Source organism: Heliangelus exortis, chromosome 10 (assembly GCF_036169615.1).
Source record: "Heliangelus exortis chromosome 10, bHelExo1.hap1, whole genome shotgun sequence".
Taxonomy (NCBI): domain Eukaryota; kingdom Metazoa; phylum Chordata; class Aves; order Apodiformes; family Trochilidae; genus Heliangelus; species Heliangelus exortis.
The window spans coordinates 13,404,263-13,432,042 of NC_092431.1; the positions used below are offsets into that span (position 1 = coordinate 13,404,263).

The following is a 27,780-nucleotide window of genomic DNA, read 5'->3' on the forward strand; positions in this document are numbered from 1 at the left end:
AAAGGGAGGGGGTAGAGGAGGCCCGCCACGGGCGGCGGCGGGGTGATGGCGGGCAGAGGGGGCTGCCGGCGCGGGCGGGAGCAGCTAGAGCTGGAGAGGTTGGGCGAGGCGGCCGGGGACGGCTCCTGCCCGCCCTCGCCGCCCCTCGCCGCCTGCTCACGGCAGGCTTGGAGCCGGGACAACCCGGGCTTCGAGCCCGAGGAGGGGGCAGCGGCAGGGCCGGTGCTGGAGATGGACGTGGAATGGGGTGGACCCGCCGCCGGCGCTTCCTCGTCGTTGGGCAGCGGTGAGGGCGGCGATGGGCGGCGGCAGCGGCGGCTTCCCGCGGGGCGCGGCGCGGCGGAGGTACCGAACCGACACCAGGTACTGCCCGACGGCCCCGCGCCCCACCGGGCGGCCTGGGCCAAGCGCCTGGCGCGGCGACTGCGAGGTGAGAGTCTCGGCCCCTCCGCTCCTCAGCCCCGGCCCCCTCTGCCGGACCGGGCTCCGATTCCCTCGGCTGCCTTTTCCTGCAGCCCGGAGTAATGATAGAGTTGTTTGCGTTCCCTTTTGCCTTGCCTTCCACCTCCTTCTGTGCTACTCTTTTCTTCTCCCTGTGCTGTTTTACCCACCTCTGCCTGCCCATTTGTGCTTGCCCTTGTCCGTGTCCCCATCTCTTCACCTACATCCCTGGTCAGTTCCCCGTCCAGGCTGTGCCCCTCAGCACACGCAGATCCAGGCACACTTACTCCTTTCCTCCGGGGCGTAGAGCTCTCTGCTCCCCGGCGCTTAGTCCTGGCTGTTTTCAGTGTCAAGAGACTCTCCTGAGTAGTTTTTGGGTGCACGTGGCTTCTCTGACCCAGCACCAGGTCTTTGGAGAGTTGGAGCGGAACGCTTACCTTTCTTTTTCAGCATTCTCTGTCCTGTAATAGAGGAGGTTAGGGTAGCATTTGTGCTTTAAGTGAGGTTGATAGGGTGTTTTATTAATTTTTGCTTTTCTGCAGTGTTGTGCAGAGCCTTGGAGCTGCCCTCGGTTGTGAAGAGCTGCCTGTTGATGCAGAGCTGGTGACCAGGGACATTGTTTGAAGCAGGAGCACATATAATGAGCATTTGGAGTGTCGTTCTAAGCTTACTGCATGATCTCTGTGCTGAGTTGCCCAGAGTTAAATTGGCACAGCAGAGGAAGTGGTGGATGGGAAGTTTTTTGCACTCAAGGTTGCAGGAGCATTTGTGAGAAAACCCCCTTCCTTGCCAGAAAAGCTTAAAATGTCAGCATCAGATCTTGAAGATTTTAAATTTGGGATTTAAGTGTCAGGTAAAATCTTTATAGTTACAAAGCTGTTGTATTTAGAAAGTAAGGTTGTTTCTTCTAAAAATGTGCATTTTCTAAAGTAATAGATAGTAACAACGTTTACCAGGGGAATAGGAAGTCAGCTACCTCATACTGTCTATTTTAGGTTTTTCTTTTTGTGGATTCTTTACAAGCTCTAATGTGAGTCTCTATGAACTAGCTTTAACCCCTCTAGTTTTGCAGATATCCTTAGCAAAAATCCCAGATACTGAAGGAGATGACTATTTAAGTCTGTGAAGGACAAAGTCATCAAAATTTTTGATGGGTTAAGAGAAATGTCCATTTCCAGAGCTGGGTTGGAAAGGTAATCTACTCCTGAGAGCTGTACTCAGTCACCCAGTGATGTGTTCTCTGTTCCTCATATGTGGAACATTTCTTGAAAAATATTCTTAGGTGTTGCTAAATGCAAGTGTCAAATATAATTTCCAGTCAATCAATAATTACTTTCACGAAATGCATATAGTTGTTTTGGGGCAAAGCATCTTTGCCAGAGGGTCACTTTCCTCTCCTACTCCTAGCCCCATTCTTTCCACAGAATCTGGTGTAGGCAGATTAGTTAATGGTATGTAGCTTGTCTTGAGGACTTTGAGAACATATGCATAAATCTGAATTACATCATATGCATTCTGTACCTTATAAACTTGACTTTGTGATTAGGTAGGTATATGTGTATATGTAAGTACATGTATACTATATATATATATAGATCATGTGTGTATATAAGTATATAGCATTTTTAAATCTGTTTACACATCTGATTTCCTTAATTAAATTTTAATTTCCTTTAATTTCCTTCCTAACAAGCTAGATGTTTTATTGTAAGATGAAATTTCATCTGTTTTTTTAAATTTGCATTTGATAATGTTTTCTTTGACAAATCTGAGTTCATATACTCTTAGGGTAAGCCATTTGGACTGCAGAACAAGTATGAGAGAATTCTTGGTTGCAGATTTGTTTGATAAAAGCATACATAGTTCTGTCACAAAATCGATGAATAGCAGATTTCTGTACTGCACTTACTGAAAATGATTAATTGAGCCTAGAAATGAAAGATTTCTGGTGCTTGTAGTAGATGTTAAATCCAGCACTTCCTATGGTCACTATTCTTGATGCACCAGAACCAATATTCTAGTAAGGCAAAATGAGCAATAACATAGGAATCTCCTAAAAATGTGGCAACTATTGAAAGCTTCAAGCTGGCTGATGAGGAAACCTGGAATTCATATGACACAAATATTGTGATCCTCTGTTGCTGGGGTTTTGTTTTGTTGTCTTCTTCACATCTTAACTTTTTGTCCTTTGCTGACTGACTCCTAACGTTGTCTTGAAAATCGAGGTCTGTCACCTAGTGTGCAGTAAGCTGATCTCTACACACGGTCAAGATACTTGCTTCAAGAAGGAGCTAGGTGGTATTCCACAAAGCTATCTCAGTTTCCCAAAATGTAAGGACTACAATTATACACAGAAACATGTAAAATTACTTTACCTCTAATTATGCTATCACTCAATACACCATGGCACGTTTACTTCTTCCTTGTTAAAGATTCCACTATGTGTGCTCAAAGAGGAGGGGGCTTTTTGTTAGTAGAGGTCTCTGTAGCCTATGTGTGGGTATATTAGTATGCTAATAGATCATTAATAGTTATAGCCTTGAGCACTGGGTAGAAAACATCAAGTGGATTGACCACATGAAGACACCATTAACCTAAGAAAAGTTGTGGGGAGTGCTCTCTTTCATCCCCTTTCACCTGTCTTGCAGGCCTCTTTCTCCAGGACATGTTACTGACTACTGGGGATGTGTTTTCTCTAATTCTTGCTATTGCATTGTTATGTAGATTCTGTTTTTATTCCATGTCTTTGTTCTCCTTTATGTGATTTTCCCAACCCTGAAAACCAAAACAAAACCCTTATTTCAATTAATAATGGACATAACTAACAATATTCTAATATGACAGAATTTGAGCTTTCTGCTTTCTGCTCACCACATTTCTTATTGGTGAGTAATGAGCTGGGACTCTGCTCTCTTGCCAGCTTAGCTCACTGTCTGTTCCAGCCTTTTCTTCCTCTCTGTAATGTTTTCCTGCTGTTTCTATGAGGCTGCTAGTGCAGTGTACTGCTGTGTTAGAGGCTAAGCTTGTTGAGTTCTTTACTATGAGTGTAAATGTTCTTGGGTTGCGTTTTTTTTTCCTGCCTTCAAGAATGACCTAATGGTGAGGATCTGGCATCCTGGGGGTGAAGTTGAAGTCTTTATCTGTAAATTTTCAGGCTTAGCCTTAAAGAAGAGTGTGAGAAAACTTCTCTTGTTTTGGGAACCGATAGTAGTGCTGTGCCTATGCAAGAGAAGTTTCCCAGCTGACTTTGTGCTTACGTCACAACTTAAAAATGTGGTAGCTGAAAGGCTTATAAAAACATCTAATGCTTTTTTTTCTGAATACACCCCATATTTTCTGTCAAAAGAAAGAACTTCCTTATTCCCATCTCTTTGTTAGCAAATGAATTTCTGCAGCAGGCACATTAATTAAGTGACACTACTTCTGGCAAATCTTCAGCAGATTCTGTTGGAGTTCTGCTGAGCTGTTACTCCATTGCTGTGCTATCTTGTGAACAGCTAGTACTTCCTCAGGCCCTGTTCAGCCTATGGAAGAACATGTTCTTGCTTCAACTTAAATAAATTTAAAAACTGTAGATGAACCAGCAGCAGAGGTGACATAGGTTAAGCTTTCAACACCGTTGAACTTTTTATGTCATTTGTGTATCTAGTATGATGCATCTGTGCATATCATTATAAATGCTTTCCTTTTAAGGTCTCTGGGGGACAAGACTCATGGAAGAAAACAACACCAGCAGAGAGCGATATCTGAAAAGTGTTTTACGGGAGTTGATTACATACTTGATTTTCCTTGTGGTCTTGTGTGTCCGTAAGTACCATTCAGCATCAACTCACCCAGTTCTGTAATTTGCTACCTGAGATTCCAGAATTCAAGTTGTTTCAGTGAAGGTTCTTTTTGTTGGGAGGAAAATTAATGGCCAGGTGCATAGGCAAATATTTGAAATTAAATCTTGAATTGCTTGAAATTGAAAATACTGCAGCTTTTTGTGCCTTAACAAGTGGGGCCAGAGGACTGAGGGGGGTGATTTCTCCCCCTCTGCTCCACTCTTGTGAGACCCCACCTAGAGTACTGTGTCCAACTCTGGAGCTCCCAGCACAGGAAAGACATGGAGGTGTTGAAGTGAGTTCAGGGGAGGGAGGGCCTTTATGACCAGCGGGCTGGAGCACCTCTCCTGTGAGGACAAGCTGAGAAAATTAGGGCGGTTCAGCCTGGAGAAGAGAAGGCTCCAAGGAGCGACCTTCCAGCTGGGGGTTTACAGGAAAGCTGGAGAGGAATTTTTCACAAGAGCATGTAATGATAGGAGCAAGGGATAATGGTTTTAAACTGGAAGATGGGAGATATAGGTTAGACATTAGGAAAACATTTTTTCCTGTGAGGGTGGTGAGACACTGGCACAGGTTGCCCAAGGAAGTTGTGGCTGCCCCCTCCCTAGAGGGGGAGTGTTGAATGCCAGATTGGATGGGGCTTGGAGCAACCTGTTCCTGTGGGAGGTGCCCCTGCCCACGCAGGGGGACAGGAACTGGATGATCTCTGCAGTCCCTTCCAACTGAAACCATTCTATGGTTCTGTGCGTTTTGAAATCACTGAACAGAACTGTTAAATGCGAAGAATCATTTAGGACAAAGAATCAAGTCGCCAAATTTCAAAGTTCTCACCATGCTTAGGTACAGAACATTCCAAGAATAAAAGTTCTTGATAGTATCTGGAAAGGTAGAGATAATGCTAACTACTCAGAAATATCTGATAATGTGTTTGCATGATGCTGGGTGTTTTAAACACATCTGCAGCCTCCATATACTCAAGTGTATGAGCATCAGAGCTGGAGGCTTTCATGACTTAAGTGTGTCTTTTGATTTGTTGTCTATGATCATATGAATTATAGTAACACTATAGGATACAGAACAGAGTGACCTCCAGCCTACTTTTTACATTTCTATTTATTTTTTACTTTACTTGGCTTTTGAGTAGGTGACTGCTATGAGGTAGGTGCTCCAGCAATCAATACTGAGATAATATTTGCAGATTGTACTAAATCCAGGCTTAATACACAAGTGAGGAGTGTGATGGAGCTCCAGTCTCATACACAACAATATTCATTTACCCAAAATGAATTTTAGAAAGCAGCCTGAACTTAGTTTGCTCTTTTATCAGGGTGAAGAACCTTTGGGGATGCTGGAGAACAGACAGTACAGGATGTTTATCACAGGTGTAACGTGGCACCATGAACAGTTATATCTAGTGTAGTATAACAGTTATGAGAGCAGTCTTCTTTGCTGGCCTTGGAAACTTGGAGCCTTTATACAATTCTATTTCAAGATTTCTTGTTGTTTTTTTTTAAGTTACTAGAATAGGACGTGTTCATATATTTGCATAAAAAATTAGCAAGACACTGCAAAATAGAGCTTACTATGGAGTTGTGAAATAACTGTGTTATTTGGTTCCTAGAGAGAATAACAACAAAACCTGTATGCAGTGGGTTGCTATAGTTCCGGAAATATGGTATATTTCAAGCCTCAGATTTTTAGCATGGGCAATTCTGTTCAAAACGCCTGAAATGTCAGTGACAGTTCAGTTGCTGTTTATGATCAGCGTGTTGGTCATGGTTTTTTTGTTAGTGAGAGAGAATCTTGAAGTTGAAAAGAAAATGTAAAACTACACTGATAGACGAGCTCTGAGAGCAAGTCTGCCTTGCTTGTGTGGAGTCATATGACTAAAAAAAATCCCAAACCCCCAAACTTTATACAGTTGACAAAACTGTTTTGATTTTGTACTGCAAACATGGTTATATACTATCATGTTTTCTTCCTTCCAAAGTCCTTTAAGAATTATTAGGATTATTATTAATGGACAAGGCAATGTAAGACTGCCTGTGTCTGGTATGCTGTACCACCAGGTGGGGTGGAGTGGAGTGGTCAGGGACCTGAGTTGAAAATAAATTGGTCTCAGCAGGAAATGTTTGACTTTATAGTCAAAGTATAGTATGCTAAATATACACAGATACTGCTATCTTATTAGTAATTTTTAAACTACTGTCCTTTTTAATTTTGCATGTAAGCAATAACTGTGGGACAGACTGTTCTGTGGCATGCCCTAGGAGACAGCTTTCAAGTGCAGGCTAAATGCTATGGGCATTTTGTCTACTTTTGTACTTTTGAGAGCAGTATTTAGAGAGAATCCAGGTACTGAACAGTCATGTGATACATTCTATGTGCCAGAGCAGAAGTCTATTAAAAATAGTTCTTCTCCAGTTGCTAAAGAGAACACATTTTATTCCCCCTGATAAAATAGTTTTATAAAATTATCGAAACGGATGGAGATCATTCAGCATATATATAATATTTCAGGCTTTTCCATATTTCAGCTACAAAATGGTTTTAAGTACTTGTAGACAGTAATAGTTTCAGTGCCAGAGGCTCTTCTCTCAAGACTTCTTGGCTTTGTACATCATTCTATGACTTAAGTTCTGTGAACCTCAGCCAAATGCTTGGCCCAGTCTGAGGAGAAGAATTGTGGAATCATAGAATGGTTTGGGTTGGAAGGGACCTTAAAGCTCATCCAGTTCCAACCCCCTGCATGGGCAGGGACACCTCCCACCAGCCCAGGTTGCTCAAGGCCCCATCCAACCTGACCTGAGACCCCAGGGATGGGGCAGCCACAGCTTCTCTGGGAAACCTGGGCCAGGGTCTCACCACCCTCATAGGAAAGAATTTCTTTCCTATGTCCAACCTAAATCTCCCCTTTTCAAGTTTGAAACCATTTCCCCTTGTCCTCTCGCTACACACCCGTGTCAAAAGCTCTGCCCCAGCTTTCTTGTAGCCCCGTCAGATATTGGAAGGTTGCTCTGAGGTCACCTGGGAGCCTCCTCTTCTCCAGGCTGAACAACCCCAACTCCCTCAGCCTGGCTTCACACGGGAGGTGCTCCAGCCCTCTGAGCATTTCTGTGGCTCTCCTCTGGACATGTTCCAGGAGCTCCATGGCCTTCCTGTGTTGGGGACTCCAGAACTGGACACAGTACTCCAGGTGGGGTCTCACAAGAGCAGAGCAGAGCAGAGCAGAGGAGGAGAATCCCCTCCCTTGACCGCTGTCTCTGCTTTTTTTGATGCAGCCCAGGACCCAGTTGGCTTTCTGGGCTGCAGGTGCACATTGATGGCTCATGTTGTGCTTCTGCTCCACCACCACCCCCCAAGTCCTTGTCCTTAGGGCTGTCCTCAATCCTTTCTCCTCCCAACCTGTACTGATACATAGGATTGTCCTGACAGACAGGTGCAGAACCTTGCACATGGGCTTGTTGATCTTTATGCAGTTTGCACAATGCCTCCTCTCCAGCCTGTCCAGGTCTCTCTGGATGGCATCCCTCCCCTCCAGCCTCGTGGGGACTTCACCACACGCTTTGGTGTCATCAGCAAACTTGCTGAGGGTGCACTCCATTCCACTGTCCGTGTCACTGACAAAGATACTAAACAGCACTGGTCCCAGTATTGACACTTGAGGAACACCACTCATCACACATCTCCATTTCAACACTGAGCCACTGATCACAACTCTTTGGGTGCCACCAGCCAGCCAGTTCCTTATCCAGTGAGTGGTCCATCCATTGAATCCATATCATTCCAGTTTAGAGACCAGAATGTCATGTGGGACAGTGTCAAATGCTTTGCACAGGGCCAGGTAGATGATGTCTGTTGCTCTGCCTTTGTCCATTGAGGCTGTGACCCCACTGTAAAAAGCCACCAGATCAGTCATGCAGGACTTACCCTTAGTGAAGCTGTGTTGGCTGTCACCAGTCACCCCTATGTTATCTGCTTGCCTCAGCAGAGCCTTCAGGGGGATCTGCTCCATGATTTTGCCAGACGCAGAGCTGAGACTGACTGGCCTGGAGTTCCCTGGGTCTTTTTTTTTTTCCATTTTTGAAAGTAACATTATGTTTCCCCTTTTCCAGTCAGCAGGAACTTCTCCAGATGGCCATGACTTTTCAAATATGATGAACAGTGGCTTTGCAATTTCATCTGCCAAGAAGTAACAGTTTTTTCTTTGGGGAGATTCTTTTAGAAGCCCTGGATGTCTTGGGTAGAGTTTTGTTGCCTAACCATAAACAGCTAATGACATTCACGGTGTCCTGTCAGTCATTACCTGCTTAAGCCGGGCATAGTTCTCCCAAGGTCTTGTGCCATAGGTGCCAGATCCCTGTGGATGCCTTGGATACTACAAGTCTGCTACAACTCAGTCTGTTCTTCACTGCTTTTTGTATTTTAATAACAATTGACAGACAAATTGGTCAGCCTCACCTCCATCCCTGGAAAGGTGATGGAACAACTTGTTCTTGTCACTATCTCCAGGTATATCAAGGACATGGGGGTCATCAAGAGCAGTCAGCATGGTTTTATCAAGGGTAAATCATGTTTGACTAACCTCATAGCCTTCTATGAGGAAATTACTAGGTGGATAGATGATGGAAGAGCGATAGATATGGTTTATCTTGATTTCAGTAAAGCATTTGACACCGTCTCTCACAGCATCCTTGTAGATAAGTTGATCAAGTACGGGTTTGGTGATCAGGTAGTGAGGTGGATCAGGAACTGGTTGAAAGGAAGGAGTCAGAGAGTTGTAGTCAATGGGGCAGAATCTGGTTGGAGGTGCGTGACTAGTGGAGTCCCTCAGGGGTCGGTACTGGGACCGGTGTTGTTCAATATCTTCATCAACGACTTGGATGAGGGTATAGAATGTACCCTCAGCAAGTTTGCTGATGACACTAAGCTGGGAGGAGTGGCTGACACACCAGAAGGCTGTGCTGCCATTCAGAGAGACTTAGACAGGCTGGAAAGTTGGGCAGGGAGAAACATGATGAAATTCAACAAGGGGAAGTGTAGAGTTTTGCATTTGGGGAAGAACAACACGATGTCCCAGTATAGGTTGGGGGCTGACCTGCTGGAGAGCAGTGTAGGTGAAAGAGACCTGGGGGTCCTGGTAGACAAGAAGATGACCATGAGCCAGCAATGTGCCCTTGTGGCCAAGAAGGCCAATGGCATCCTGGGGTGCATTAGAAAGGGTGTGGTTAGTAGGTCAAGAGAGGTTCTCCTCCCCCTCTATTCTGCATTGGTGAGGCTGCACCTGGAGTATTGTGTCCAGTTCTGGGCCCCTCAGTTCAAGAAGGACAGGGAAGTGCTTGAAAGAGTCCAGCGCAGAGCTACTAAGATGATTAAGGGAGTGGAACATCTCCCTTATGAGGAAAGGCTGAGGGAGCTGGGTCTCTTTAGTTTGGAGAAAAGGAGACTGAGAGGTGATCTCATCAATGTTTTCAAATATGTAAGGGGTGAGTGTCAGGGAGATGGAGTTAGGCTTTTCTCAGTGGTGACCAGTGATAGGACAAGGGATAATGGGTGTAAATTGGAGCATAGGAGGTTCAAGTTGAATATCCGGAAAAATTTTTTTACTGTAAGGGTGACAGAGCCCTGGAACAGGCTGCCCAGGGGGGTTGTGGAGTCTCCTTCACTGGAGACATTCAAAACCTGCCTGGACACGTTCCTAGGCGATGTACTCTAGGGGGCCCTGCTCTGGCAGGGGGGGTTGGACTAGATGATCTTTCGAGGTCCCTTCCAACCTCTAGGATTCTATGATTCTATGACAAATGCTGCATGGTGGTTGTTTGTTTTGGGGTTTTTTTTGGTTTTCACTGTAAAATCTATGCAAACACAACCTGATGTATTTAAAACAAGCAAAGTATTCTTTATTTTTGTTCCTTTTTTTTTCTCTTCCTCCCACTTTTTCTCTCTTTCCCCCCACTCCTTTTCCTCTCACTCCTTGCCAAATCCTTTGCAGTGACTTATGGAACAGTGAGTTCCAGTATGTACTACTACACGAGAGTTATGTCGCAGCTCTTCCTGGAGACACCTTTATCAAAACTGGAGAAAACTGATTTCAAAACTTTGTCCACGATGGATGACTTCTGGAAGGTAATCTAATAACCTCTGTTGCTGTGATTTGCTTGTCCTATCAGGGCCTGTAAATTTAACTTGCAGGTTCTTTTTTGTAATGTGAGAGAGGTTATGCATGAAGATGTGTCCACAATGTCAAAGCTATGGAACAAACTAGGCAATTAATACGTAAAAGTTTAGGACCCAGGTGATGCTAGTGGGGCAGGGCAGGGGAAAGATTTTGGAATGTCTTTGGGAGATGGGTAACAGTAAGGGCCTGTGTCAGAAAAAGTGTCAACTGCAATTCGGAGACATCCATGGAATGAAGATCTACAGAAGAGGTGATTCTTCCTCCTCTGCTCTGCTCTTGTGAGACCCCACCTGGAGTTTTGGAGTCCCCAGCACAGGAAGTCCATGGAGCTCCTGGAACCAAGGCCAGGTTGGATGGGGCCTTGAGCACCCTGGGCTGGTGGGAGGTGTCCCTGCCCATGCAGGGGGTTGGAACTGGATGAGCTTTAAGGTCCCTTCCAACCCAAACCATTCTATGATTCTATGCAGCACAGTGCTGGCAACATGCAAACTCAAATTCTGTCTTCCTCCCCAGTTCACAGAAGGCCCATTGCTGGATGGTCTTTACTGGGAGATGTGGTATAACAACAAAACCGTGGCAGAAAACAAAAGCTTCATTTATTATGAGAACCTGCTCCTAGGGGTGCCTCGCATTCGGCAGCTGAAAGTGAGGAATGGTTCATGCTCAATACCTGAGGATTTAAAGGATGAAATCAAAGATTGCTATGATGTCTATTCTGTAGCTAATGAAGATACTGCTCCTTTTGGACTTCGAAATGGAACAGCGTATGTAGTGTTCTTTTTTATCTCACTTTTTATCTCACCTAGGTTATTCTGTATTACAGATTAAGTCACTTGACTGATGCAACTTGGTGTCTGCTGTATGTTCTGTCTGTAAAGCCAGGTAAACCCAGAGCAGCTGCCAGGTCTGCTCGTGGAGGTCTGCTCCAAGTTCTTACTGAACTTGGAGAGCACTGTGCTCTTGATCCACTTGAGTGGAGGTGCTGTCATTGTGCCATTGGTAGCTGTACATGCTGTGAGTTCAGCACTGCAACTCATCAGCACTTGTTCTGTAATTCCAGCTTGTATTACTGCTGGGGTGGGTTCACTGGGTTATCTTCTCTGGCTGAAAATGGGAATAGCACTTCATCCCTTGGAGCACAATGTGCAAGATGAACCACAAAAGGTTTGGAGGTGGAATGCAAATTTTCTCTTTCCTTACGGATGGAAATTCTGTCTGAGTGGTTTGATGTGTTCTCTTTTCGTAATTAATGCCCTTGTGACCCATCTTTCTATCTTAATGTTTTGACAATTAAAGGAACTTTGTAAGCTCTTTCTCCATGGAACATCAAAACTTTCTGCAAGTACCTCTTAAATGAAGGCAGTTTTAAGTAACTGGTTTTTATTTTATTGTTTCTGTTCAGGTTTTGCTGTTACCTGTTTTGTTAATCATAAGTTGAAAGTGGAAAGGCTAATGTGCTCTGTTTCACTTACTCCTGAGCTAGCTGGACATACACTAATGAGAAGGATTTGAATGGGAGCAGCCACTGGGGCTTGATTGCCACTTATAGTGGGTCTGGTTATTATCAAGACCTCTCAAGGACCAGAGAAGTGACAGCTGTGCAGATTGCTACCCTTAAGAAGAACTTGTGGCTGGACAGAGGGACCAGAGCAGCTTTCATTGATTTCTCTGTATACAATGCAAATATCAACCTATTCTGCATTGTCAGGTATGAACAGAACCATGACAGTCTTCAAATTGCATAGTGTAGGTTGTAGACTTGAGGTTTTCTTGGGATTGCTTTGTTTTGAGGATGTGGGTAAGTATGTTTTGCATAAAGGAGACAGACATCTGGGGTGGCATGCCTCCCTGTCAAAGAAGTGGGGCTCCACATTGCAGGTGCATGGAGTGTCTGGAGGCAGATCTGACCTTCCTGATGCCACAATGTCTTGGGTGCAGTTTGCAGGTGGTTTGGCAAGGCTTACCAAAGTAACTATATGGTTATGCAACATCAACCTATTTTCTCATGATTCCTGAAATGCTTTGGGGTTAAGTCAAAATCGAGTGCATTCAAATTTACACCTTTTGCTCTGTGTAGTGTCTTCTCCAAACTGTGTGCTTTTGCCTGTTTCCATTTTTTAGGTAGTATTGTAAATAAAACCGTGTAACTTTAAGCAGTGCATGTCATAATGCTGTGTAAATGACTTTTTTTCTTTGCCTTTTTTTTTTTTTTTTTTTTTTGTTTGAATGTAGGTTGTTAGTGGAGTTTCCAGCAACTGGAGGTCTTGTTACATCTTGGCAGTTTCAGCCAGTGAGACTGATTCATTACATCTCCACTTTTGATTTTTTCCTGGCAGCCTGTGAGATGGCATATTGTCTTTTTGTTCTTTATTACATGGTAGAAGAGATCTTAGAAATTCACATTCACAGACTGCACTACTTCAAAAGTCTCTGGAATTGCCTTGATATCCTTATTGTTGTAGTAAGTTATCTTTTAATAAGGCTTTAACTGCTTTCTGAATGCACTGTGTGGGAGGGGTTAACGACTCAGTATTCCTATTATGGGTTTAAAGGATAAGGCTTTTGTTAGGGTGGATACTATTCAGTCTGAAGTAGACAATTTTAGTTTGTGTTGTAATGTTGATGTGCTTTGCCAACTTGTTCTGTCTTCTGTGGTTTCAACCTTTGCATCCTGGTGTAAAGCTTATGCCCAGTATTTGCCCAGTATGCTTTTCCAGTTTTTTTCTTAAAAGGCACAGCTGCTGTCAGAGGTAACAAAGTTCCCCTCATTTCTCATCTACATATCTCATACAGACTGTTGCAGTGGCTTTGAAGTAAGAAAATCATCTGCTTTAAAGTAGTGATTAGCATCTGGAGAAACGGGACTGCGATTTGACTGTTTGCAAAGAATCACAGAGAGATTTAATGTGGTATTAAAATACCAGCTAATACCAGATTTGAAGTGTCTCAGTGCTGCAGAGTGCTGGCAGCTGTAAGGGATGCTTTCCTGGTTAAGTGGGCAGTGCCCATCAGTAATCTTGGTGTAGCAGAAAATCTGAACTTTTAATTTAAAGCCATGTAGCGTAATTGTCTCTGGATTTTTAGTAAGCACAGTTTGATGCATCTGTGCAAAGAGAGTAGTGCTGAAACCCAGTTGCAGTCCCATGCTAGTTTTATGTCTTCAGTGTTGGAGAAATCAAGGGTTTAAGTCAGTATCTGTAAACTAGAGAAATCATACTTGCATGACAGTGTTTTGTAAAAGAAGGACCATTTAGGAGGATGTTTAAGTGAACTGTGCTGTTAGATTTAAATGGTGGGGACAGGGATAAAATTCTTCACTGCTACAGTCAGTGAGGTGTATTCAAGTGTGAGTGTAAATTTCAGTTCACACTTCAAAATTCTATGTTTATACCTTGTCTGAGGGAAACTGCTTACATTTAGGATTATGTATTTTATCATTCTAAATACTCTTAAATATCCTTGGAAAAAGAACATTTGCAGAGGTCACAGCAAGAACCTTACCTGTATGGTACAATTACAGCTTCTCTGCTATTGCTTTTTCTGGGCAGTTCTGGTCAGTCTGTACTCTGGAGAAACTCCAGAAAAACCTTTCTGACTACTGCTGTCTTTCTGCACTTTACTCTCTTTCACTGTTGTGTTTTTGAGTTGTCATCTTTTTTCCTTCCTTCTCTGTGACAGCTTCATTTTTCTGAGCTCACTAGGCTTCACCATCTTGTTCTTCAGCTATGGTAAGGCAAAGATTTCTAAATCTTCTTACTCCCAGCCTATTGGTCTGTAGTCTAGGACTGTAGTGGGTTTGTTATGAAATGCATTTCCTGATATATCCAGAAATTCTAGCTTGGATCCTATCTCAAACAGCAGCCACTGGATTTTTTATTAAGTCATCACTTGTCACATTAGTTCTTAGGGACCGGGCAGCTGCAGGGCTGGAGAAGGACAGGTTTCATCACCTCTCACTCGGGTTAATAAAAAATCCAGTGGGGCTGACACTGAAGCACTTAGAGAAGTTTTCATCAGTGATTCTTTTTCTATGCTCTGTGAAATCACCAGCTGTTACTTTCCTGTTTTAAACCTTAGCTTTGTAGGCTTTGAAAAACAATATATTTGCTTCTACCCAAAGTTCACATAATGGTAGTGCAATAAATAGTAAGTTAAGTTCCTCATATCTTAACTTTATCTGTCTGATGTGGCTAGAACAAGTTATTTTAGAATCCTAATTACCTGCCCTAAAGTTGTATGTTTGTTTTGTACTCAGCTTTCTGTGGTAGCTATAGGAATCAGCATCTATAGGACATCAACTGTTGACATGCTCCTGAAGAAGCTGCTGGAAGATCAGAACTCATTCCCCAATTTTGAACCTTTGGCATATTGGCAAATGCAATTCAACAACATTGCTGCAGTCACTGTGTTTTTTGTCTGGATTAAGGTAACTCCAAGGCACACATTCTTATTCTAACATTAGAATGTGTAAGCAGTATTCTGATTTTTGTGTGATACATTATTTTAGGTTTAGTTGAGTTTCTCCTAAAATTGGTCAAGCAAGAAGGTTGGGGCAAAGGGGTAACTTCTTCAGGTTAAAAGCAAGGTTGTCATTTGTCACAGGTTTAGTCAGCCCTTGTTTAAATCTAGAAGGTATAGACAGTGCTAATGCTTTGTCAGAGAAGACACCTCAAGAAATGTTTTTATTACTCCTGAATTGATAAGTCAGTAGTTCTTACTGGGTATTCCTTTTTCCTAGCCTGGTTTAACTATTCCCATTTTATCTGTTCAAAACTTCTGAATTGTTAGAAGGGTTGGTAAAGCTAGTCCAATTAGTTTGAAAACTAGATATATTACTTCAGTTAAATTTAATTTCTCTCTTTTATTGCCTCCTTTCTAATGAAGTTTTTGTTGTGTGTGTGTCCATACTCATTTTCCTGTCCTCTGTATGTGTAGAATTGCAGAGGAACACTTGGTTAATAAACTGTCCAGCGAGGGAAAATATAAGACTGATGATAAGTGAATTTCCACTCTAATACTCCAAACTGATACTTAGGCTTGCCAAGCAAGTTAGCTCATCTCCTACTATTTTGCAAGACAAAATTGCATCTAATTTTTGCAGCATGGTTTAAGAAATGAAATGGTTAATTTTAAAAGATAAGGATAAACTGCAGAGTAAAAGAGTAATGTAGGTTGGAGGGGACCAAAAAGTCTCTAGTTCAACCACCTGCTCAAAGCAAAGTCAGCTGTGAGATCATCTGTTCTCAAATTTTACCACTTCATAACATCTTTGTTGAAGCTAAGGATCAATAGGTTTTTGGAAGCATTTGGTTACAGTACTTTGAAGCCAGGGTGTCAAATAGAGGGGTGAACGAATGAGCAAACAAAACCCCACTCCAAGGAAATAGCAGGCATTCTCACAGGATTTTCTTCACATTTCAAGCGTGTGCTTTTAGGAAGTGATGTATTTCGAAATGTAAATTAATTTACTATCTCCAGTCAAATTCAGTAAGAAATCTCACGTGTAAAAGGCTGGAGAGTGATTTGTGTTAAGAAATTATTGTTTTCTTTACCTTTACAGTTGTTGTTTTTGTTGTTTTGTTTTCTTTTTAACAGCTTTTCAAATTTGTTAACTTCAACAGAACAATGAGTCAGTTATCCACTACCATGTCTCGCTGCGTCAAAGATGTCATTGGCTTTGCTATTATGTTTTTCATTATTTTCTTAGCATATGCTCAATTGGCCTATCTTGTCTTTGGCACTCAAGTCGGTGACTTCAGTACTTTCCAGGACTGCATGTGAGTATAAAAATTAAAAAATGCAAAGAATTTCTCAGTACATTGATAAATGTATTTGTTTGCCTCATAGAGACCAAAAAAGTCCTGTCACATTCATCTGAAGACATAAGCTGTGGACATATCACTGTTGCTGCAGTTCCATAGCTAATGCATTTTTTAGAAAATTTTTAGTACTTGCTGTGAGATTAAAAATATTCTATAGTTAGGTTAGTGGCCTAAAAATGGCATTTTTTGGTTGGTGGAAGTGACATGATTTTCATAGCAGTGGGTCACATTCCTAGTCAAAGCAGTAACTGTCTACAGCAGCTGAATGATCATATGCTTACTTAGGTTTACTTATTACTTACTGAAATGTTGTATGCATAATAATGCTGTGTTCCTTATAGTGGGTGTAGTTGGTTGACTCACAGAGTTCATCCTAGACATCTAACTAGTAAATTTGTAAGTAACTACTGGAATCCAGGAGAGAGAGAGTGGACTTTAATATACATGGTTCTTAATCAGTTTTTCCTTTACCAGGAACCAGTTGCCAGTTGTCCCCTGCGTCCTTACATTGGGTCTTGCCAAAAATTGACCTCTTTCATCTGTGGCACTTGTGCAAGCAGCTTGAGAGAGAGACAGGGTTGGGATTGTGTGTATGTGAGAGGCAGAAGAGGGGTAGCAGAGGGACAGGAGTAGGTCTGAAATCTTCACAATGGGAACCATTTGTTTGCTCTGCACCCTGATGCCCCCTTTATCAGCTCTGCCCCAAAGCTGGTTCTGTGTGTGTGGCATGTGGCTGGGGGTTTGGTTATGTGTGCTTAGAGAAGAGCTTGAGGAACTGACTATTGCAGTGCTTGATCAAGTATTGGAGTAATGCAAAGGTCTCTGCTGCCCATCAGTCAGACTGATAGGGTAAAAATAGATGGACAGTTCTTGCCCAGCTCCAAGTGTTTTGGTTTCTGCAACTCCTGGATGTGTTTTGATTTTGCAACTCCTGGATGTGTTTTGTTTTTAAAGATTCACTCAGTTCCGCATCATTGTGGGAGACTTCAACTTCACAGAGGTTGAAGAAGCAAATCGAATTTTGGGACCAGTTTATTTCACTACATTTGTTTTCTTTATGTTCTTCATTCTTTTGGTAGGTACACATTTGTTTGCATGGGGTGGGTTGGTGCCCTTTTTCACATCTCTTATTCTATGATTCCTACTACAGACAATGTAGGGGCCTAACTGTTATATGGGCAATCACTACACTCTTTCATTTTTCTTCATTTAAAATAGATTTGTGTTGTGTGTTTGTTGTCATTCTTGTATAGTGTTCCACATTGTCAGGTTTTTTATTATTATAAAGAATTTTTTTATTTCTAAAGTCTGAGTAGTGTCTGGTTGGCATACACAGCAAATCTGTATCTTAGAGGAGAAAGTAGCTGTAATGTTTCGTACAGGCTTTTAGTTTACAAAGTACTCTAATGTGTGGCTGGCTGTGTTTACAACAGCCTAGTTCATGCATGCAGCACACAGCTTGTCTGCCAGAAGAGCCTGAATCATGATTGTCTGACAAATAAATTCAAACAGTGAGTATATTGTGAGTACTTTTGCGTACTCTGTCAATAGACTCATAGAAAGTTATACTGCTGTTGAATCCATATTACAGCCTTACTAATGATTTATATAACAAAGTGGAGGGAGACATCTCTCTCAGAAACCTATGAGACCAAGCAAATGAATTTTTTTTTATGTCAGTGTAAGTGAAGAGCCCCAGTAACTTGTACCTGGATGCAGTTATCAGTTAGTTTGGTACTAACACTAATATACAGTAATTTTGGTTTTGATGATACCAGCAGGTGGAAGCTGTTATGTGAGCAAGCAATCCTCAGATTGTTCCCTGAACTCTGTGTGTCTTTTGATGATTTGATAAGACGACAAGCATTAAAGCAGGATTTTACTAAACTTAATACAACAGTCCCATGTCATCCTGACTTTTAGAGTTATTTAATGAGCCTTGTACTTGATAAGGCTTTTTATTATTCTTTGAGAGGAGAAGAGATGTTGTTCAGATAACATTTGTGGGAGAAGACTTCATCTTGGCTATTCACTAGTAGGGAAGCAGAGAATCTTAAGTTCTGAGTGAGATGGACCAGTCAATTGGAAGATTACATCTAGGTCACTGGCTGAGGAAGCATATGAAGCAGGTTTCATATTTGCTTTGAAGCAGCTCACAGAATCCAGAGGAGCAGAGGCTGGTGTCCAGCAAGGAAAGGAAATACTTCTTTCTAAAGAAGTGTGAAGGCAGAGCATGCAATTTGTGTTCTTAATTAAAATCATAAAATGATTTGGGTTGGAAGGGACCTGTAAAGCTCATCCAGTCCAACCAACCCCCCTGTAGTGAGCAGGGACACCCTCAACTAGATCAGGTTGCTCAGAGCTTCCTCAAGCCTCACCTTCAATATCTCCAGTGATGAGGCCTCAACCACCTCCCTGGGCAACCTCTGCCATTTTCCCAGTGCCCTTACGGTAAACATCTTTTTCTGTGCATCCTCCCATTTGGTTGAGGTGAAGTGTTGCTGTAAACCCTTGAGACCTGGAAACTAAGTTAGGGAAGGCAGGCAGAAAGGACCAACTCTTAATGTTGGGCAGCTGAAAGCAAAATCGATTGTAGTCAATTTACCTCCTGCATCTCTGGTGTTGGGCAAGAATGTGTAAGTATACAACATTGGAAGAGTTCTTCTAAAGTATTTTTTAAGCCCATGAGGAAATAAATCATTGGCAGAGTTAGTGAGACCAATTTTGTCTCTTTTGTCTGAACAAGTGACAAAACTCCTTCGCTAATCATTAGCATACATGCAAAGTAAGCTTCCTTTTCTCTTTAGTCTGAAATGCAAGCAGAGCTGTATCTAGATAAGAACCTTGTGCTTGTTGTTATGGGATGAACAGATAACTTGACTCCTCAAGCATTTTGTAGCTGTCTTTGATGTCTGGATTAATTCACAGATTAATTCACAGCTGTTACCTGTGTAACTTTGGCCTTGGAGGTAGAAGGCCAAACTAATAAGGCTAAATGGGCATGGTTTATTGCTGCTTTGTGTGGGCATGAGCCCTCTCTGGAAGGCAATTCTCCAGTAGTCTTAATTAAAATAACCAGAAGTCTTTATTAATAAAATTGCTGTACTGCAGTGCACCAATTGCAATATCTCAAGCTCTTGATGTTAGTGCTTTTTAAGCAGCCCACCATTTTCACCTGGTCCTTTTTAAAACAAAAAATATATGTATAGGTCTACACATGAAGGTCATAGGAGTAGTAGGGCTCAGGCTTGTTGAAACTTCTAAGTGGGCTTTTTCAATTCTCTCATGAACAGAACATGTTTTTGGCTGTTATCAATGATACATACTCTGAAGTCAAATCAGATATGGCACAACAGAAGTCAGAAATGGAACTGTCTGACCTTATCAGAAAGGTAAGATTAACATTTTGTTTGTTTGACATCTTCCTGGCATCTGAATTTATTCCATAAAATCTTACATAAGCCCTACAAAGTAAGGCTGGCACCAGCTGATGAAAGTACACATGTGCTGGGTGAAATAAATGAATCTGAGCTGAGTGTAAATTAAATTAATGAAAACTTTCCATCACAATACAGGTCACAGAATTCATAATTGACTCATGTCAGGCAGTAAGATGAGGCAAGTCTTGGACATGTTGGGAGCTCCCAGGGGCAGTTTCCAGTAAGGTTTTTTGAATACAAAGTGAAAAGCTTGACTTGAATCCCAGTTTAGGGAAAATCTGTGCCCGTTCATGTGCTCTGGCACAGATGTGGGGCTATAGTATAATCAGAAATGTCTAAGTGAATACTCAGCATGACCAGTAACTCAGACCTTAAAACTTGGGAACTGGTTATTAAAACAGAGCAAAGAAAAATTAAAAAGTGCTACTATCTTGAAATAAGGGCATTATTTAGATATTATTCTATATTTTACATATTTATTAACATTATTTAAAACTGTCAATTAACTGATAAGTGACTGTCAAAGGTGTCTTACTGGGACAAAATACTTCATTCCTTCTGACCTGCAGTGCAAACTGAGTGATAAAAGCCTTACCTGATACCACAGAGCTATTTGATTGTTACCCATTTAAATACTGAATCAGAACATGGATAAATTAGAGGAGAAGACAGATTCTTGCAGAGGTTTTGGAACACACTGAATGACAATATACACTAGCTGATTTTGGTAATCAAAAACATTATTAGAAATAAAGTGTTAACAACTTAGGACAAGTAAACCATGAAATTTCACTTTTTCTTTTAGGGCTACAATAAAGCCATGATCAAACTTAAATTGAAGAAAACTGCAGTTGATGACATTTCAGAAAGTCTGAGACAAGGTGGGGGAAAACTAAATTTTGATGAACTACGTCAAGATCTGAAAGGGTAAGGAAGCTGTTGCTTCTTCAGTAGTAACCCCAGAGACATGTGATGCTTGAAGTCTTTGATGAGCCTTTCTCTTGCTTCTGTGATGTGGCAGGAGTGTGCTAATGTGAATAAAGACAACACAACACTTTCCTTTTGGTAAGTGCCTAACAAAATATGTGCTTCTCCTGCATCTGGTAGGAGGTTCATGTCAACAGATGTGTCCAGATAAACAATGTTGGAACATGGGCCTGCAGGCATTGCACAAAGTAAAAACCATGAGGCAGAAGAACAGAGAAGAGATGGAAGAGAAGTCTTTAGTTAAGGAGGTCTGCTGAGTTCCTATTAACTAATGAAAATTGTGGGCTGAGCTTATTATCATCAGTGTGGTGAATGTATAAGCTGGGATCAGTTGTGTCTTTGGCTTGGGGATGGAAGTCTATTCAGAGTGAAGTGCTTAATCAGCATCTGAAAAATGGAAAGGGAACTCTTTACTGCCTTTTCAGGAAGGGGCACACAGATGCAGAGATTGAAGCGATATTTACCAAATATGACCAGGATGGGGACCAGGAACTGACAGAGCATGAACATCAGCAGATGAGAGATGACCTGGAGAAGGAGAGGGTGAGCTCAGCATTAGGAGTGTTCTGCCACCAGTGTTGTCTGCCAGTCTCCTCCCCATGCTGGTTTGCCTCCCCAGAATTCCCTTCACATTTACTCTCATCCCTAGCTGCCTGAGCAGCAGAACTGTAAAAAGGCAAGGGGAAGCTGCTGGAGGAAAGGAGTTCTTTGACCTTGGCACCCTTATCCCCATGTGCAGGTGAAAGTCTTTACATCTTTTCTGTCTGTGCCTTGTGTTTTGATGAAGGAGGATCTGGACCTTGACAGGAGCTCTCTGCCACGTCCGCTGAGCAGCCGTAGCTTCCCCCGGAGCTTGGACGACTCTGAGGAGGATGAGGATGAAGACAGTGGACACAGCTCCAGGAGAAGGGGCAGCAGTTCCAGTGGGGTTTCCTATGAAGAGTTCCAAGTGTAAGTTTATTCTTCTGAGAAGAACAAATCTTCATGGTGGTGTGGTTTTTTCATTGTGGGTTTTCTTCTTTCGGTTATATAGTGTCTCCTGTAACTCTGAATATTAATCGCATTATTCATAAATGTTATGTTTTTTAAGGTGCCTAGGTCACTCTTTTTAGTAGCTCCCAATTAATACCCGGACTGGAAATACTTTAGGTAGGCTCATGGGATTCAGCTAGAAAACCAGAACGAAATCAAAAGAAACAAAAAAAGCACATCAAAACCTCCCCGTCCTTAGAACTTTGTCACTGAAAAGACAAAACAATGGTCATGCAACAGCAATACCAGAAACCTTTTCTGGTTCTTTTCCTAGCAAAACCTTGAGATTGCTTTAGGGTCAGTGAAAATTTCAGCTGTTGTTTTTAATCTTTCTAAGTTATATGTGAGTGTGTGTTTTGTCTAAAACAATAGATCTCCATATTAATTCAGTACAGCAGCACTAGCTGAATGAAGTTTGACTTGACTAGAACCAACAGATTTGGATGAGGATGTCCTTAAAAAGCAGGGGAAAACAGAGTGGAATAAGTCCTTTTCTTCCCATCTGCTTTACCCATGTGTTATTTTCTTGCTCTTATGTGTCTTCTTCCTTCCTGGACCGTAGAACTCACTTGTCAGATGTGTGTTTGTAGTAAAATATTTTCTTATATCTCTACCTGACACACGAGACTCAGAAATGTCACAATCACTGAAGTTCACCCCTGTTGCCCTCAGGCTCATGAGGAGGGTTGATCGCATGGAGCATTCTATTGGCAGTATTGTCTCCAAGATTGATGCAGTAATTGTGAAGCTTGAAGCAATGGAGAGAGCCAAACTGAAAAGGAGAGATGTGTTGGGCAGATTGTTAGATGGAGTGACAGAGGTAAGAAACCCACTCTGTCCTGTCTGGTCACAACCTGCATGACTTGCTTACTGCAAGCACTTCTTCCTGCAGCTTGGCTTGGGAGAGTTGAGAGAGTGGTGGTAAAGACAAGATTGGTGCTTTGGGAGTGACTAAGTGATTTCAGTTTTGTGTTAGGAAACATGAAATTTGAAGCATGAAATGTCACAGACATGATGCAAGTTTCAGATATAACAACTAGTTTTATAGCAGACCTGTGTCATGCTGAGGCCACAGAGCACCATTCAAACCCCTGAACTGGACAGCAATTGTATTCTGTAGTTGCTGACACAGTTTGTCAGCCCTTGTGTCTGGATTAATACCAAGTGTTTTATGGACTAGTCTGTTAGAGTCTAGGGGATCCAGCTCAGCAAGCCCATGCAGCCTGCTGCTCTTCTCCCATGTTGCTCCTGGGATTGTGTGTGGCAGGTGGAAGTAGATCACGTCTGTCACCAAGGTTATCTGGTTCCTGCTGCCTCCCCTCCCACCTTTTTCCTGAGGACCTTTTGGAAGGGGTCAGTGACAAATGCATTATTTCTGTGGACTCTAAAACCTGTGAGCTCCCTGATGGTGCAAGAACAGCTAGGGGTGGGCAAGATGAACTGAGATATGTGAGGCAGATTGGAGCTGCCCTATCACAGAAAAGGTGTTCCTGGCTTTTACTGTTGTTCCAGCCAATAGCTGATTCTTGAGAAAGGGCTTCCTTGTGGGTGTGTGCTCCTCAGTATATTTTACATTTCTGGAGGTGGATTTAAATACTAGAAACTGTAATGCAAATTGTGCTTTCATAAGTGGGGGTGACCACCTGGCCATTACATCACTATAAAAAGAACAATTTACTGAATCACATAATGTCAGGTTGGAAGGGACCTCAAGGATCATCTGGTCCAACCCTTCTAATATCGTGAGATGTCCCAGCACACTGTAAAGCTGAAACTTAAAACTTTCAAAGGGGGGGAAATCCACCGTTTCCCCAGGGAGACCATTCCAATGTCTGAATATCTTCAGAGTGAAAAATTTTCCTCTTGTATTTAAAAGGAATCTCCCCAGGAGCAACTCATGCCCATTGCTCCTTTTCTTGTCCATGGGAGTCTTTGTAAACAGGGAGTCTCCATCTGCTTTGTAGCCACCTTTAAGTACTGGAAAAGCATCATAAGTTCTCTGCTAAGCCTTTTCTTCTCAAGCCTGAACTTGCTGGCACAGTCTACTCAGGGAGGTTCTGGAGTGTCCTCTGGAGACAAAGGCCACTTGGATGCATTCCTGTGTGACCTGCTGTAGGTGACCCTACTCTGGCAGAGGGGGTTGGACTCAATCATATTTCGAAGTCCCTTCCAGCCCCTCAACCTCTGTGATTTCTGAGAAGTGACCGTGTTTCTTCACCAGGCTATGGAAATACCCATGTGGTAGAAAAATTTCCCATCTTTGTGTAAGTTTCTGCTTAGGCTGCAGCTGAGAATCCATGCTACCAGCCTCGTGTCTTTGAATCTGTTTAGGATGAAAGGCTGGGTCGTGACAACGAAATTCACAGGGAGCAAATGGAGCGACTGGTGCGGGAGGAGCTGGAACGCTGGGAATCGGATGACACAGCCTCCCAGATGAGCCACCGGCTGGGAACCCCACTGGGGCTGACCCAACCTCGGCCCAGGACCTCCCGGCCCTCTTCTTCCCAGTCCGATGGGATTGATGGGGGAGGAGGAAACGGGGTGAACAACATCCATGTGTAGGACGACTTTTTAGGTGATGCTAAACGTTCAGTATTAAGCCAGCAAATACCTGCAGTTCCCCAGCATGCGGTGGCCTTCCTGATCTGGCCACAGAGCACAAGGGGCAAGTGGTGGGCAAAAGTAAATATTGTCTTCATAAGGCATTTTCAGACCTGTGTAAGCTATGTGTCATGTTAAAAGTTACCCTCAGTGAGACTCTCAGCCTTGGAAATGAAAATGCAGGGAACAGAATGGAAACCAAGTGTAACAAAATCTACAAGGATGGAATTTTGGTCCCATACATGTATTATGGGAAACACTTTCACAAGGGAAGCAAGCTTCAGACAAAATAATGAGCTGTGGCTAAAACAAAGGCTCTGAGTTTTCTGCTTTCTGTTGGAAAATGATTTTTAAATGCTTTTAAAAGCAATTTTGAAAAGAAGATGGCATCAGCTTGTCTCATTCATTATAACAGCTGACACCTTCCAAAGAAGTAAACCAGCACTTTTTTTTTTTTTACTTTGAGTTTCTGCCTACTTCTCTGAATTGTTCTTGATGTACCACCATTTTCATTAACTTCAGTGTTCTATTTTCCTGTTCTTGACAAATACTGTTTCCTTAAACAGAAGGAAATGCACTTAGTTTGTACAACTTCAAATCACATTATTCCATAATAGAAACTGTACCCGTTCTGTGGTTTTGCATTTCATTAGCATTTCAGAAGTAATAGTTGAGAACTCCCTTCTCACACCCAACTAACATAATAATTTTCAGCTTTGTTGCAAAGTGCTCCTTTTTTTAATGCTGTGTTTTCATGATCCTGTGATAAACATAAAATAAGGGTTACTTTGGAGAAAATATATTCTTTAAAAGCACACAAATTTGAAAAATTAACTCTTCTTTAGGTTTAACAGAGAAGGGATCAGAGAAATTGCTGACTGGAAAAATCCAAACTCATGCTCTATCAAGGTCTAGTCATATCTCAGCTGTGTAGCTTGTATTTACATTTAGCAGAACTGCCTGTAAAATTCTTAGGTATATTTCTACAGAGGCTTTTCTGCCGAGCTGCAATGATTCCTATCAGTATCACTGATTTTTAGTATTTCATTAACTCTGCTTTCTGTGTTATAGAAGCTGTATTTTTGAAAAGAGATGCAACATTGGGACACTGGTTTCCCATAGAAAGCATTGAAGCACGTTTGTAGTTTTGTCTAGCAACGTTTCTGTGTGTGGGATGCCCCTTTAGGACAGAAGTTGTCAATTGTGCTTTTTTCCTGAAGATGGCATTTGTATTTAAAGATTTAGAGTTGGTGTAAAGGAAACTGAAAAGCAACACAATCAAACACGTCTTAGCTATTAGTAGGATATATATATTTTTAAAAATGCTTATTTACAAAGGATAAGTAGCATGTATATATATGCTGGTGCTTTTTGAAATGAAAAGCAGTTGTTACCAGGGGTTAACACTCCTCATTCTTGTGATGCTGCTGCTTAGGCAAAGCTGACATCTTGCATATGTTCTTACACCTGCAGTGACTGGGTTCAGAGTGGCTCAGAATCCCTGCCCTCTGACCAGGGCAGTTTCTTACTGAAACTGAATAGACCTCGTGCCTTACCTTTAAGTTTACAAGAAACCATATGCACAGAAACTTAAATATAAGATGGAACAGGAAGAAGTTCAGAGTGGAATCTGGAGTTTCTTAGTAGCTTTGGCTTGAGAACAGAAGAACATGTAAAAACAGGTTTTGATTCTTCAGATTGCCCTGTACTAGGAAGAAATTCATACCCTTTCACAAGAAACCTTGTCAGCTTCCCAAAATTGTGCAGCACAGTGGTTAAGTATAAACACTCTGTCTTGCCTTGATTGAAAGTTTTTGGACCTTAGAAACCTTCCTGAGGAAAGCTTTTCCATGTTGAACTGCCATTTCTGACTTGCAGCAAACAAGAAGTGTAACTGTACACATGGCCAGCTGGTGTGCAAGGAAAATAGAAAATACAGTACAATACAAGGATTTGAAATGTCCATAGCCTTATCATTACATCCATATCCAAAATGCAGTGTGTTGGTACGTGACATGACTCACAGCTTAAACTTTGAGGCAGACTAAGTAAATGTGTCTCATGTAATTGCTGCTGGGTATCTAGGGTCTAGGATACCCTAAGTGCTAAGATAATATTTTAAATAATCATGTACTTAAATCGGTGACTTTGACAAATAACCCAACTTCATCTGTCCAGCAAGCATCTGGAACCTTGAAGTTATTCTATAGGTACACAGTAAGAATATTCTGTAAGAATACCTGTGTTAAGGTATTTTACAGGGCTGTGGTCTGTAGAGCATGTGGCATGCTGAGGTTTATGGCAGCAGGGACTGGGGAGCGTGCAGAACTGACCAAGTTGTCATCTGTTGGTGAGGCAGGGTCTTTCTTGGGGGAAAGAAACGTAATTAAAATTATCAGTACAGTTTTAAACAAGTTTCCTGTAAAAATGTATCTTTCAAAATGTAAGTTCAATCCTCTCTAGTCTATGTTTATTCTGAAAAATGTTTGCATTGGTAGCTGTATTTGGAGGTACATTTCTGTAACATGTTGTAATCTTGAAGTGCACTTAAGTTTTCATGGGGTACCACTGTGTGCTGGTAATGGGCCTTGCAGTTAAGTTCATGGCCACTTGACAAATGTTACAAACATTTTATTACTTCCTTTTTCAACTACACAGTATAATTAATTTATCACTTATTACAAAGGTAAACTTTTTGCATAGTAAGGTACAGTGTTTGGTCTTATTAGGAAGCTGGTAATTATGCAAGTCTTGTACAATGATCAAAAATGTATTGATCTGTAACACTGAGCACTTTACTTCCTAATAAATGTTATATATAATCTACAGACAAGCATTGTGCTATACACTTGGTTTATAACAGAACATTAAGAATACTACATTTTATTTGGGTGTGTTACTTCTATCTCATGCTTTATTCTCCAATTATCTAATAATGTAAAAGAGAGAGTACAGGGTGGAATTCAACAGAAAAGACTGGGCTGATCCTACTGCTTCATTGCCCAAACATTACTTTTTTAACACTTTATTTCACATTTGTGTTTTTACAACTACACAAGTTTATCTTCTGCTATTTCAGGAATATCTGTCTCCACATGCAAGTAGTTCTGTCCCTTTATGACTTAACAGTTGCTGTGTAAGTTAACATCTCTTTTTATCTATTTCCCTATTCTTTTTCCCCATTGTTTCAGGGAATTCTTCTGGCACCAGGTTTTGAAGGCGCCTTGGAAATCCCAGGCTGATGTGTAAGCTTTTGTCTGGGCACCTTTCTCACCAAGTCAGAAGTATTATTCCATATTAGTGGAAACAGAATGCTTAAATCCATCTCTGTCTTTAATGAAACAGATACATACTGTTTCATTACGTATCATTATTCATTGAATAAATACATTAAGCCTTGTGTCAGTACAATATAAACATAAGTGTGGGGGAAGTGAATTATTTTTTTTAATATT

General features: G+C 41.8%; 1 protein-coding gene across 2 annotated transcripts; it reads left to right on the plus strand.

Moving 5' to 3' along the window:
• On the plus strand, window positions 1-27,158 carry PKD2 (polycystin 2, transient receptor potential cation channel). Of its 2 annotated transcripts, none has more exons than XM_071753633.1 (15): window positions 1-430; window positions 4,135-4,248; window positions 10,258-10,391; window positions 10,957-11,207; window positions 11,927-12,151; window positions 12,676-12,904; window positions 14,699-14,869; window positions 16,039-16,220; window positions 17,220-17,340; window positions 19,559-19,657; window positions 20,511-20,632; window positions 21,118-21,235; window positions 21,480-21,643; window positions 22,397-22,544; window positions 24,056-27,158. In XM_071753633.1, the coding sequence occupies exons 1-15, from the start codon at window positions 46-48 to the stop codon at window positions 24,284-24,286; spliced, it is 2,694 nt and encodes an 897-aa protein (XP_071609734.1). In that variant the 5' UTR covers window positions 1-45; the 3' UTR covers window positions 24,287-27,158. The 2 variants fall into 2 exon arrangements, with proteins under 2 accessions (XP_071609734.1, XP_071609735.1); XM_071753634.1 differs by lacking the exon at window positions 1-430 and adding an exon at window positions 1,224-1,294.
• Window positions 27,159-27,780: the final 622 nt, after the last annotated feature.

What these genes read in the sequence shown, in the direction of transcription:
- PKD2 (XM_071753633.1), top strand. Translation starts at nt 46, where the DNA reads ATGGCGGGCAGAGGGGGCTGCCGGCGCGGGCGGGAGCAGCTAGAGCTG. An exon ending in CTACGTCAAGATCTGAAAGG is followed by an intron (nt 20,633 to 21,117) that starts GTAAGGAAGCTG and finishes CTGCCTTTTCAG; the next exon opens with GAAGGGGCACACAGATGCAG. An exon ending in ATGACCTGGAGAAGGAGAGG is followed by an intron (nt 21,236 to 21,479) that starts GTGAGCTCAGCA and finishes GTTTTGATGAAG; the next exon opens with GAGGATCTGGACCTTGACAG.